General features: G+C 38.8%; 1 protein-coding gene across 8 annotated transcripts in view; it reads right to left on the minus strand.

Annotated features, from left to right (window-relative positions):
* synrg (synergin, gamma) overlaps positions 1 to 6,198 on the minus strand; it is a 63,000-nt gene extending 56,802 nt beyond the window's left edge. For 5 of the 8 annotated variants that reach the window (XM_007248622.4, XM_007248618.4, XM_049466839.1 and 2 more), the window contains exon 1: positions 6,112 to 6,198. In XM_007248622.4, coding sequence (XP_007248684.3) covers positions 6,112 to 6,146 — 35 coding nt within the window. In that variant the 5' untranslated portion in view covers positions 6,147 to 6,198. The remainder of the gene's footprint in view (positions 1 to 6,111) is intronic. The other 3 variants (XM_007248623.4, XM_049466840.1, XM_007248624.4) reach the window with 2 other exon arrangements.
* Positions 6,199 to 12,205: the final 6,007 nt, after the last annotated feature.

A 12,205-nucleotide genomic window follows, 5' to 3' on the forward strand; every position in this document is an offset into this window, starting at 1 on the left:
CACAAACAGGAAACCATCTGACTAAAACACACCATCATTATAATCAGCTTGGATGATTACAATCACTTCACTCCATCTGTCATCACTTCCACAACCTAAATGACCACTTTTGCCCAAGACCTCAAGTATCTTAAAAAACAAGCAAAAGCCTTTAAGAAGCAAAGATGGGCACAGGATCTTACGTTTTTGAACAAACAATTAGGAACCTTATTTATTATATATTTTATATTTATTATAAAATGTTACATTACTCCCTGGGCTTCAGAATTGGATCACAACACATTTAGGACAATGCAGTGGTCAGCAGTATGATCAAAAATGTATATCATTTTGTTTGTCAGTTTCACTGTGGGTTTTTTTTTTATTATTTGTTTGTGTGACTGGACTTGTATATAGGTTTGTGGCTGATTCTATGGTCAGGAGTGTGTAGAATATAAAAAATAAGGTTGTAAATGAAAGCTTTGATTACTACAGGGTTTACGTACATTGTTCCACAAAATCACACAATATATGAGGGAATTAGTTTGCCTTTGCGTAAAAACTGCAGAAGGAGTAAGGGTGGATGGCCCAGCGGACTAATACGATGCCACTATTAACCAAGAGATCCCTTCGAATCCCAGTCATGCAGCTCACCATCGGCACCCGGAGTCAGAGAGAGCACAACTGGCCTCCCGGTGGATAGATGGCACTCTCTCTACATCACTCCAGAGGGTGATGTCGTTCTGTTAGCTGATGTTCTGGAACCAATTCGCTAGCTACATCAGCAGCACCTCAAAAAGAATCTGGCATTACATGTACCGGAGGAGGCATGTGCAAGTCCTCACCCTCTTGGTGTTGGGGCATCACTAGTGATGGAAGGAATACAGCTAAAAAGTGTGGATAGGATTATTGGTATAGCTAAATTGGGGAGAAAAGTGGTATAAATAAAAAGTCTTTTTTTTATGTTTTGCTTTGTTAAATCTCTACTTTTGATTGACATTATAACGCAGGTTGCCCTGAGGAAACTCTCAGCTTTCCCTTGGAGAACATTACAGAGATGCCCTGAAGCAGGTCTGCCCATGCATCTGTCCACCCTCAGAATCAGAGCTTTACAGAGCGCTCACTGAGACTGCAGCACCACAGACAAACACAACAGAGAATTAATCCCACAGATTAACACTGAAAGAAATCTGCCCTGACGTCAGGGGCAGGGAGGCCCCGCAAATCTGCCATTTCCAAATGTCAACACACAAAAGCTCTCGCTCACTGCTGCTCTGACCTACGCACACACAGGCCAGCTGGCTTACTTAAAAACACACATAGAAGAACACAGCTTAAGATATTCTGTGCTTCAGATAAGTGACCTCAGGCAGTACTGGTACACTGCCTATCTACATCATCCTATAAGGCAATGTCAGAAATATTAACGGTATTTCTATTAAAACCATATAACCACAAACCATGTTTTTTTCATTAACAGCCAAAATGTGTTCCTCTGAACTAATGAAACAGACCTGTCCTGCTTAAACATTTTCTAACCTTAAAAAACACAATTAATGCGGTTACTTGCAGCGTCCTCACAGGTTTAACTGTGCTATAGGCGAGAATGATGCAAAACAAAACACAAATCAATCAATCAATAATACTGCGCCCCTGGTGACTTCCAACACTGCTCAGCCCAATCAGATCTTCCTTCTGCTCCGACCTTAAACCCATACATCACCCAGTACACAACTACCTCTTCCATTTTTTTTCATTTTTCAGTTAAAATCAGGGGATTTTAAAGGGTGGGGATGGGTTCATGTGGTGCTCGAAACCTCCAAACTTCTGATCCTTTTGCCCTTGCTCTTACCTAAACAGCTAAACAAAAATCTGAGCATAAACTTTAACAGAACAACAGAACCTGATGCTTTCTGTTAAAAAGAACAGGCAATATCCCCTAAACACTAATTGCAAGGACACTTGTTGGCTACAAAAAGCTTTAAAACTGTGATCCTTGCTAATGAAGTTATTATTAAGTACTGACCATACATTTTTTTGTTTTGGACCCTTTGGGCCTTTTACCGATATGCCCAAACTTTTGCATGCCACATCACGTTGTATTTACTCTGAGTACAAAATCAAAACCTGTGATATTTGACATGGAAAACTAGCACCGATCAACACCACACTGCAGTTTTGGTCATGCACCACACTGATCCATTCTCCCAGCTCCAGTGTAATCTAGTATATTATGCATAAACATTAACAGTGCCCATTTCAATATTCAAATATTGTTCAAAACAGTTACAACTGCTTAAAATGTGTTCAACTGCAAATCCAGTTTCAAGAATTAAATAGAATCCTTGTTGAATTGAGTGTGTGTCTTTATTTATCACCAGCAGGCCTGCTTCAGCACCAAAACACCAGTCAGGTGTTTCTTCAAAACTCTGCATTAACACGAGTATCACTGTTGTGGTTTCTGTGGCACCCAATGAGTATACATCTTAACAAACATCATTAATCACCACTTCCACAAAAGATGACAGAGAATGAGTGAACCTTGGACCCAAATGAACAGTTTGAGCAATATTACAAATGAGCAGAGTTGGCCATTCGTCAGGTTTTAAACGGAAATCTGCAAAATCGCTATTGACAGTTTACTTTTCACCTCCACAACACACTCACTGAAGTGCTTCTAAAAACATCCCTCACTTAACACCAACATCACATCTTGTTTACGCAAGCTTCCATCGATGCTTCTGGCATGAGACAAGCTCTGGTTAAACGCCAGCAGGCTGGGTTTGGTCTCACTTGATTAATTCAGCCGTGGTTCACTCGCTAAGGCTGACTTCCCTTCTTGGCCTGCAATGTGTCACAGCCTGTCAGACTCAACGTCCAGCCTGCATCACCTGCTACAGGAACACCAGCTGACCAGCTGTTGCTCCTCCTCTAGAACATTATCTATCCTCAGGTACTATGGAGCACCATTTGTTTCAACAGCGACAAGACAGGCTTGATAAGTATTGTTTCTATAGCTTATCTAGCCATGTACACAGTAATACACCTAAAGTAACCTTGATGACATTACATTCTAAATTCTAAATGTGGAGTCGGTTCCCCTTTTGCAGCTCTAAGAGCAGGTGTGAAACTCAGCAGTTATTGAGTCAGCAGAGTGCTGGAGACTTTTATGCAGTATGGGCCTCAGCACTCAGCATCCCCACCATGTGCAGTTCAAATAACAATATCTCTTAAAGGGAATGGCAAGTGACATGCTGATTGGTTTATTTAATGTTACGCCCAAAACACATCCATGATTAATTAAGAGAATTAGTACATGCCTTTTGCGCATTTTATGCTGCGTAAGGTGTATGATAGCAATTACACACTGACACGCCTTAAAACAAGCTACAAAGTTTCTGTATCTACATAGACACCAACAAACACGTATGGACACATTTTCCTTTTATATGAATGCCCTTCCTCCCAATCCCTCAAAAGCAACAGCGTGTAATGCAACTTTTCCAGACTGAATATATTCAGAGAAGTGCAGTGAATCCAAGTTCAGGGTTTACATCAAACTTCACTGAACTGCAGGTGCTTTTTTTATTCTTGTCACTGCTAGTGGCTTGCACTCCAGGCATCACCGGGCATCATCCGGTTTCACCTTCAGTATCACAATTACCTGGATCTGTGGTGCGTGGAACCAGCTATTCATTATTTAAGCCATTCACCAGAGGCCTAAGCTCTGCCAGTAAATAAATTATGAGACTGCCTTTTTCTGAAAGATATAGGACTTAATATACACAGCGGTACCAAATTCAGTACGCTTACAGAGTGCTAACGTCTCAGCATCCAAATACTGACAAATTACCAAATTAGAGGCAACAGGATTAGACAGCCTGGATTGAGAGGGCATAACTCTTCACAGGCCAGACTTCATAAAAGTGTGTTTAGCAAGAGGTGCTGGAAGGGATATGAATATATAGGGAGTATTTAAATAAGTATTTAAATTAAACTGAATGAGCTTCGAAGATTCTTCCAAATAAACGCTTTGTTTGGCATGCTGAAAAGATAGCTCACGCTGGATTTTGATTTCACAACTACACCTGTGAACAATATATTGTCCCAGAAAATAAATGAAATAAACGAAAGATATTATTGTCATTTAAAGACCACTGAATGCCACTGACATAGCAATGATAGAATAACATAACAGAGCAATTATACTCTTTTAAAAAGAAACATTTTAATTACTCTTTGAATAGGAAATATATGATATGTATACATTTTTCTTCACCTACTGCAGTCACTGCACAGTGTATGTATGGAGTCACAGTTATTGAAGCACTGGTCTGGAATTGCATGACTGGCTAAAATACTGTCCTCAGTGTGCAATAATATGTCACAGGTGCATAAAATTGGGCATTCCAACAGAAAAACTATCAATATTTAGTAGATCCTGCTTTTGCAGAAATTACAGCCTCTAAAAACTTTCTATAGCTTCTAGCTGAAGGTATTTTGGATCATTCTTCTTTACAAAACATCTCCAGTTCAGTCAGGTTTGATAGTTTCCAAGCATGAACAGCACACTTTAAAATCACACCACATCACTGTGTTTGTTTGCTATATGACACAGTTACCTGAAATTGAAATCTGTACAACCAATGATTTAAAAAAAAAAAAAAAAACGAAAAGCATGAAAATGATCAGTGGTGAACAAAACTTTTTCATACTACTGTATATACATAAAGAACAAACACAATATACAAATAAATACAATAGACAGTTATCACATATTATTGAGGTCATGTCCTTTATTGTATATGATAAGTGCATAATGTAATAATCGTGACAGGCCTATTGCAATGACTAATTGGAAATGTTGATTATGAAAATGCTCCAAAGTTTACTCCAAATTCCAATGTCGACTAATCGGTAAATTGCAACTGCAGACAGAACACATAAGCTAAATAAATAAATGAGAACAGCTGGCAAGTCAGGTGCAGTGCTAGTTATTGAAGTGATGAATTGAACGGCTAGCTGGTAAGCTAGCTAACTAGTTAGCCTAGCTTTTGCTAAGAACACAGTCAATTTAAGGCAATAATGATAAACCCAAAATTAGCTACCGCGGAAATATGATGAACAAACGCCCACAGATGAGAGCTCAGTGGCTGACTTGCAACAGTATACATATATTTTTATTTTGAGATACTAAAGTAATAACTTTGAACCTCAAAGTAAAAATTTAGAATCTCAATATGACAACTTGGTGTCTCAAAAAACGACTTGGTATCTCAGAATAACCCCTTAGTACATCAACATAACGCCTTAGTACCTCAGAATAACCACTTACCATCGTAAAATAACGACTTAGTGTCTCAGAATAACCAAAATAACCACTTAACGTCTCGAAATAACGACTTAGTAACGTTACATCAAAATAACCACTGAGCGTCTCAAAATAACAACTTGGCGTCTCAAAATAACGACTTAGTACCTCAGAATAACCCCTTAGCGCCTCAAAATAACGACTTAGTACCTCAAAACAACCACTTAGCGTCTCAAAATAACGACTTAGTGCCTCAAAACAACCACAAGCTAGTAACACTTGTTATCACAAAATAATGATACTGTACCTTAACATAACTTATTATCTCTAAATAAGAACATTGTTAAGCTGCACACAGAATGAGAGCGGTGGGCAGGTCAGGTGCAGCGCTGGTTATTGGTATAGCGGTTAGCTACCCTAGCTTTAGCTGTGAACCCAGTGTTTTAAGCTAGTCATGATAAATGCAGAGCTAGCTAAAGCAGAGATATGATTAATAAGCTCGGCGGCTGGTTTTGTTATATTAATGGTCAGTTAGCTGCAGTAAAAGCTCACACGGTGCGCAGCGGTGTATGTAACCCGCCCCGACCGTTAGCCGGTTAGCACGGCTGGCTAACCCGGAGAAGTGACAGAGCGGTTAGCAGCAGCTGCTAACAGGCTAACACCGTGAGCACACACAGAATACAGCCCGGGAAAAGTGCCCCTCCGCCCGCAACACGCCTAACCCAGCCCGCGCTTTAATAACCGTACTCTTTAGCAGAGCATGTCCGCCTGAAACGCACAGTTATCAAGTTAAATTCGCTGAATTTAAGGGTTTTCTGTACCTGCCGCCTCCCCCTGATCCGGGCCGGAGCGCCATCTTTACACAGCTCTGTGGAGTGACATCATCCCCCCAAACTTCCGGTCTCACCTGTGGAGGAGGGGTGTGTGTGCTGGTTTGGGTAGTGATGGTGATTTTTGGTGTTATTGGTGATTTTAAATCTGTTTGTTTGTTTGCTAGTAAAATCAGACAAACTGCATTTTTATTTTATCATGTTATCAATTACTTTATTACTGCACTTCACCTCTTAGACCTCAAATTCTTTTCCTCACTGCTGAAACTGATTTAAGCCCTATCCAGACAGAATGAGTTTTTCAGGGGGGGCGTCTGTGAAAAATATTTGACACTTCTACTTAGTGATAAAACTTTTGCATCTTGACTGCAATTGAAAAAAACAGGAGGACCAGTGAGTTTTTTTGGCTTTCTCGGTCACATGGCATGACTTTCAGTAGCTCCTCCATTTCCACTCACTGTTGTGTTTATGTGGATCTCAATGGAAACGTGCACCCAGTGTAATTACGGCGCTTAGATAGCCTTAGTATTTGAAATGGCATACTACAATATTACTTGCGTATTAAATCAGCCTAAAGCTAGTATACAATATGCAGTATAGTAGTATGCGATTCCATAGACAGCCACAGACTGTATATGAGTTTGGACAGAAGGACAGCGGTTGAAAAGTGAAGCTACTATGTCTCGTACGCTCTCTGGTGGCTGGCTGAGGTACAAGTTTTAACCCCTTTTTTAATGGAAGATGATGGAATTTTTTATCTAAAATTACACATCCAGTTTTTTTGGGGGGAAGTTAGGCTCTGTACATTTTGCAAGCCCCCTCCTATGTTAATAACACCCAGTGTTTTTCTTTACATGTATTGAGTTTTATAGGATTTTTGTTATAAATAAAGAGGCGTGGCGATGTGGTGATTGACGCGCTGGCTGTGCGCCTCCCCGATATGGGTGGTGGGAGTCCACGACATGTGGGCGGGGTTTGGGCAGTTACACGGCCCCGCCTCCCACCTCTGCTGCTCCTGTTCTGGCTCCACTTTGCCTCTACTGCGCAAGCGCACGCAAGATGGCAGCTTCCATTTCGGCCATCGTTTGGCTGTAAAACGCCGTAATGAGAGTAAATGGGGACGCCCTGTCCATATACTTATATACAACAGTCTATGTGTGCTTAGCAGTGGACGAATAGTTATTTTAGATGTGCTTTTTTCGGGATGGGACTAAAATTACCGGAGGACGACGGAGTTCAGTGAAGAACAGTAGGTAATTAAGCCTGTAATTTTCTCAGTGGACGTCTGAGAAAAACACATACATGGTTGTTCCATGGGAATAAAATCACAGAGGAAATTATAAAAGAGAAAATTACCCAAGGACCCCCTGAGAAACTAATCTTGTCTGAATAGCGCGTAAACCCTAAACCACATGTTTCCAATAAAGAGCCACTAAACCCTAAATCAGGGGTGTCCAAACTTTTTTTTTTGTTGGGGGCCAGAAGGAGAAATATATTTGAAGTCACGGGCCACACTGTAATAAAACAAATAATGAAATATACCACTTTAAATAATACGTTTTTCCTGATTATTTCTTTATGCACCATTTTACTTGACTTACTATCTTTATCTTTGACAGTGTTGTGTAAACTAAGATTTTTCAAATTGATGTTTAATTTCATGATGTCTCATAATATTAAACTCCTTAATTACAGCAACTTTTAAACTCTTTTGCCCTGTTTTTCTGCGCTAGAAATGCGCACTCTCTCAGCTTTTAGCCTCTTTGCCCCGTTTTTTCTGTGCTAGAAATGCGCACTCTTTCCGCTTTTAGACTCTTTGCCCCGTTTTTCTGCGCTAGAAATGCGCACTCTCTCCGTTTTTAGACTCTTTGCCCCGTTTTCCTGCGCTAGAAATGCGCACTCTCTCCGCTTTTAGACTCTTTGCCCCGTTTTTCTGCGCTAGAAATGCGCACCCTCTCCGCTTTTAGACTCTTTGGCCCGTTTCTGACACCTAGCGTTCAAACTTTGAATCTCACATTATAAAAACCTGCTTAACAGCGGGCCAACTTTCATTCTATTTCTAAAATACCTCGCGGGCCGCTCCAAAAAAGGAAACGGGCCGTAGTTTGGACACCCCTGCCCTAAACCATATTTTGTTCCATAAATATACAAAGGATTTTTTTAATGAGCCAGCTGTTGACACTCTCATTATGATATTTTTTACTTTACTTTTTACCTTATCTATAATAAAATTCTAAAATTATATATGATAAAAATGGTAACAGGACTGGTGGAAGGCATTATATTATTTTTTTTTATTTATTTAAGTATTATATAAATTTTATCTACATGTACACTGCATTATAATCCATTCACCTACAGAAGAAGTCTCACATTTTAGTGCTTCTCCTGCTTCCATAATATGATAAATATACAAAGGATTTTTTAAATGACCCAGCTGTTGACACTCTCATTATGATATTTTTTACTTTACTTTTTACCTTATCTATAATAAAATTCTAAAATTATATATGATAAAAATGGTAACAGGACTGGTGGAAGGCATTTTATTTTATTTTTTTATTTATTTAAGTATTATATAATTTTTATTTACATGTACACTGCATTATTATAGAAATTCCTATAATCAATTCACCTACAGAAGAAGTCTCACATTTTAGTGCTTCTCCTGCTTCCATAATATGATAAATATACAAAGGATTTTTAAAAAATGACCCAGCTGTTGACAATCTGTTGATAGATTATGTGATTTATTCACTTTACCTCCCTTTTTTAATGTATATTATACGTAATAAACATGCTAACAAAACTGGTGGAAGGTATTTTATTTATTGATTGATTTATTTTATCAATTTTGTTTACATGTACACTGCATTATTATGAGTTTCCTGTAATCCATCCACCTACAGAAGTACAGTACTCATATTTTAGTGCTTCTCCAGCTTCCAGCATCTTCCAGCACACATGAACCAAGTAATTATCTGTAATTATTTGCTCTAATAATTAACAATGAATAAGTAATTGATTAATAAGCCTTAATTGGGTTTTTCAAAGCATGGGGAACAAAACAGTGAGCAGGACAGTATGGGCTTTAAAGACTAGTAAGGCTTTGGGTCTTCTGATCTGATCTAACAGTAACACCAGATGGAGCTGTTGTTCTGGAGAACAGTCTCAGCCTCTCTATAAACCACAGCTGGTTTAAGGAGAGGCTGCCCATCTCCCTATCTCCGCCGATATAATCAGAAAATTACTGTCAACCGCTAGAGGGAGCTCGCGAGTGAGTCTGAAATGAGTGGGAGTGAATGGAGCTAAATGGCTAAAACACAAATTTAAAATAGTATATAACAACCTTACCAGGATATTCCTTCATTTCCTTTAAATTTGGAAAGTAAAATTATTTATTTATCTAAATAGGCAAAGCCAATAAACCTGTACATTTCATTTTTTCTACAGCAAACAGGTTTTTGCCAGTAGTGGAGCTAGCCTTACTGCTACTGTGTGCTGATTGGTTGGTGAGCTGATGCTAGTTAAAAAAATATATATTATAAAAAAAATGACAGTACCTGGCTTTTGGACTTGTCACTGAGAACAGTCAGGATAGTTCTTTTCCTCTTTGATCTGAAGCTCAAGACATTGATTTCTTCTTCCTAATACTGATCAATCTGACCACATTTCATGTTTCCACTGTGTGATTGTCCATTATCCCAGAGAAGATGATGCCGCTTCTGGACATGGTGAACAAAGTTCAAAAGAACAATGTGATATTAGTGAATATAGTAACTCTGTATTGTAGAGAAGTGGGCGGAGCTTCTGGACATGGTGAATATAAGGCTTGTGTTGTGCACAGTGAAGTTGTAAGTAATATTAGTGAATATAGTAACTCTGTATTGTAGAGAAGTGGGCGGAGCTTCTGGACATGGTGAACATAAGGCTTGTGTTGTGTACAGTGAAGTTGTAAGTGATATTAGTGAATATAGTAACTCTGTATTGTAGAGATTGTTGGTAATAAAGGTAAGTATAGTAATCTCTTGTTTATGTGGTTCTATCAGCTGTTCTTGAATGACTCTTACCCCTTACACACTAAAATTATAACTTAAATGGCTTAGTGATCTAATGCACTGTAGACGCAGAAATACAGTACCACTCAATAGTTTGGACAAACCTTAAATTCATTTTTTTTATTGTTTTAAAATGTTCTGCATTGTATATTAATACTAAAGTCATACAAACTACGAAAAAATACATTATGGAATTATAGTGTTTTATATTTTACATTCTTCAAAGTAGCATCTCTTGCTTGGATGACAGCTTTGCTCATCTTTGCATTTTCTCAGTCACATTTATGATGTAGAGTCACCTTGAATGGCTTTTAGTTAACAGCTGTGCTGAACTCTTCAAGAGTTAATTACTTGATTTTTTTGTTTGCCTCTTAATGTGTTTGAGAGCATCAGTTGTAAAGTTGTAAAGAGGTAGAGTTGGTATACAGTGAATAGCCTGATGAACTTATCCTGTAAAACAGAGAAATCTCTTGCTCTTCTATGCTTTCTTGGGGTGGTCCTGATGAGTGCCCGTTTCATCATTATAACGTTTTTAATGGTCTTCGCAGTGACTGCACATGAGAATACTTGAAATTCTTTTTTTCAGATAGACTAACCTTAATTTCTTAGTATTAAATTAGAAAGTATTTTTTCTTTACTTAGTTAAGTAGTTCTTGCTTCTCATAATATGGATTAGAACATTACCTAAATAGAGCTATTCACTGTATACCAACTCTACCTCTTCACAACTTTACAACTGATGCTCTTTAACACATTAATGCAAGGCAAGAAATTCAAGTAATTAACTCTTGACGAGTTCAGCACAGCTGTTAACTGAAAGCCTGAATTCCAGGTGATTCTACCTCATAAAAATGCCTTATAAAAATGCTGTCATCTAAACAAAAGGTGCCACTTTGCAGAATATAAAATATAAAATAAAATAGTGTCGTCAACCTGAAGTTGCAATTAAATAAATTTGCATTTAATCCCTAAATAATTTTTGAAGACTAAATATGATTAAACGTTACAGAAATGTGAGAAAAGTAAAAACTGTAAATAAGGCAGTCATGCAGAAGGGGGGGGCACTGAGCTGAGAAAGTTAACCCACCAGGCAAGATTGATATTTCATTTGTTCCACAGGCCTTTCAGCTGTCTGAATGGGACGTCTTACATAACTATTGGGACGTGGCAAGGGGGACATGAGGGATGCCGTTACCCTACTGGGATCGGAGGGTTTAGCTTGAGGCCAGCAGCGTCAGGCCTGTCCCCCCCGAAGGCCAGGTGAACATTAACCCACCTCCCTCACACAGCATCCCACCAATCACCATAAATCACCAGCGTCCTCACCCAGCGCTCCACAACAGCATCAGCATGAAGACCTCTATCTGTCATAGGCCCTTTCTACTGTATGATCAGTCTCCCAGCTCAAAGGGGCAGAACACATTCACACAATGGCCCGAAAGAAGCATTCTCATTCTGCTCTGGTGCTGCTTTCAGCTTCACACATCAAACCACCAAAGATCCTCACAATGGAGCTAAAAAAAGAGCAACAGATTCCTTCACAAGGTCCGATAGGTCACGTAATATATACTGTATACTGCCTCACACTGGAGTTCTCTCTATATAAATCTATATATAAATCTATATATAAATCTTTAAAGTGATTTATGCTGACACTTTTACTCTCCTATTATAATCCCAATTTCATTCATGTCCCCGACACTTGCTCCCCAACCAGGGCTTTAACTGGTAATTTATGATCTGTTGTGCTTTGTGTGCATCGTCTTACAAATTTATGGACTAATGAAAACACTGAGGCTGTTGTCCTTCTCCAGGATCTGAATATCTCTGCAGGTTCCTTCACCAATTCCAATTTTCATGGAGCAAATTAGCCTGGGTCTGAGTTTCCATTCAAAATGTGTCATCCCAGTTGAGTGTAAGTCATTTATTTATGTTACCTTAATGTAGGGGAGGGGGGAGTGGTCGATAATGTGCCAATAAAATAGACAATCAATGTAAAGTAACATTATTATTGTACAACACGTAAT

Source organism: Astyanax mexicanus, chromosome 18 (genome assembly GCF_023375975.1).
Source record: "Astyanax mexicanus isolate ESR-SI-001 chromosome 18, AstMex3_surface, whole genome shotgun sequence".
NCBI lineage: Eukaryota > Metazoa > Chordata > Actinopteri > Characiformes > Acestrorhamphidae > Astyanax > Astyanax mexicanus.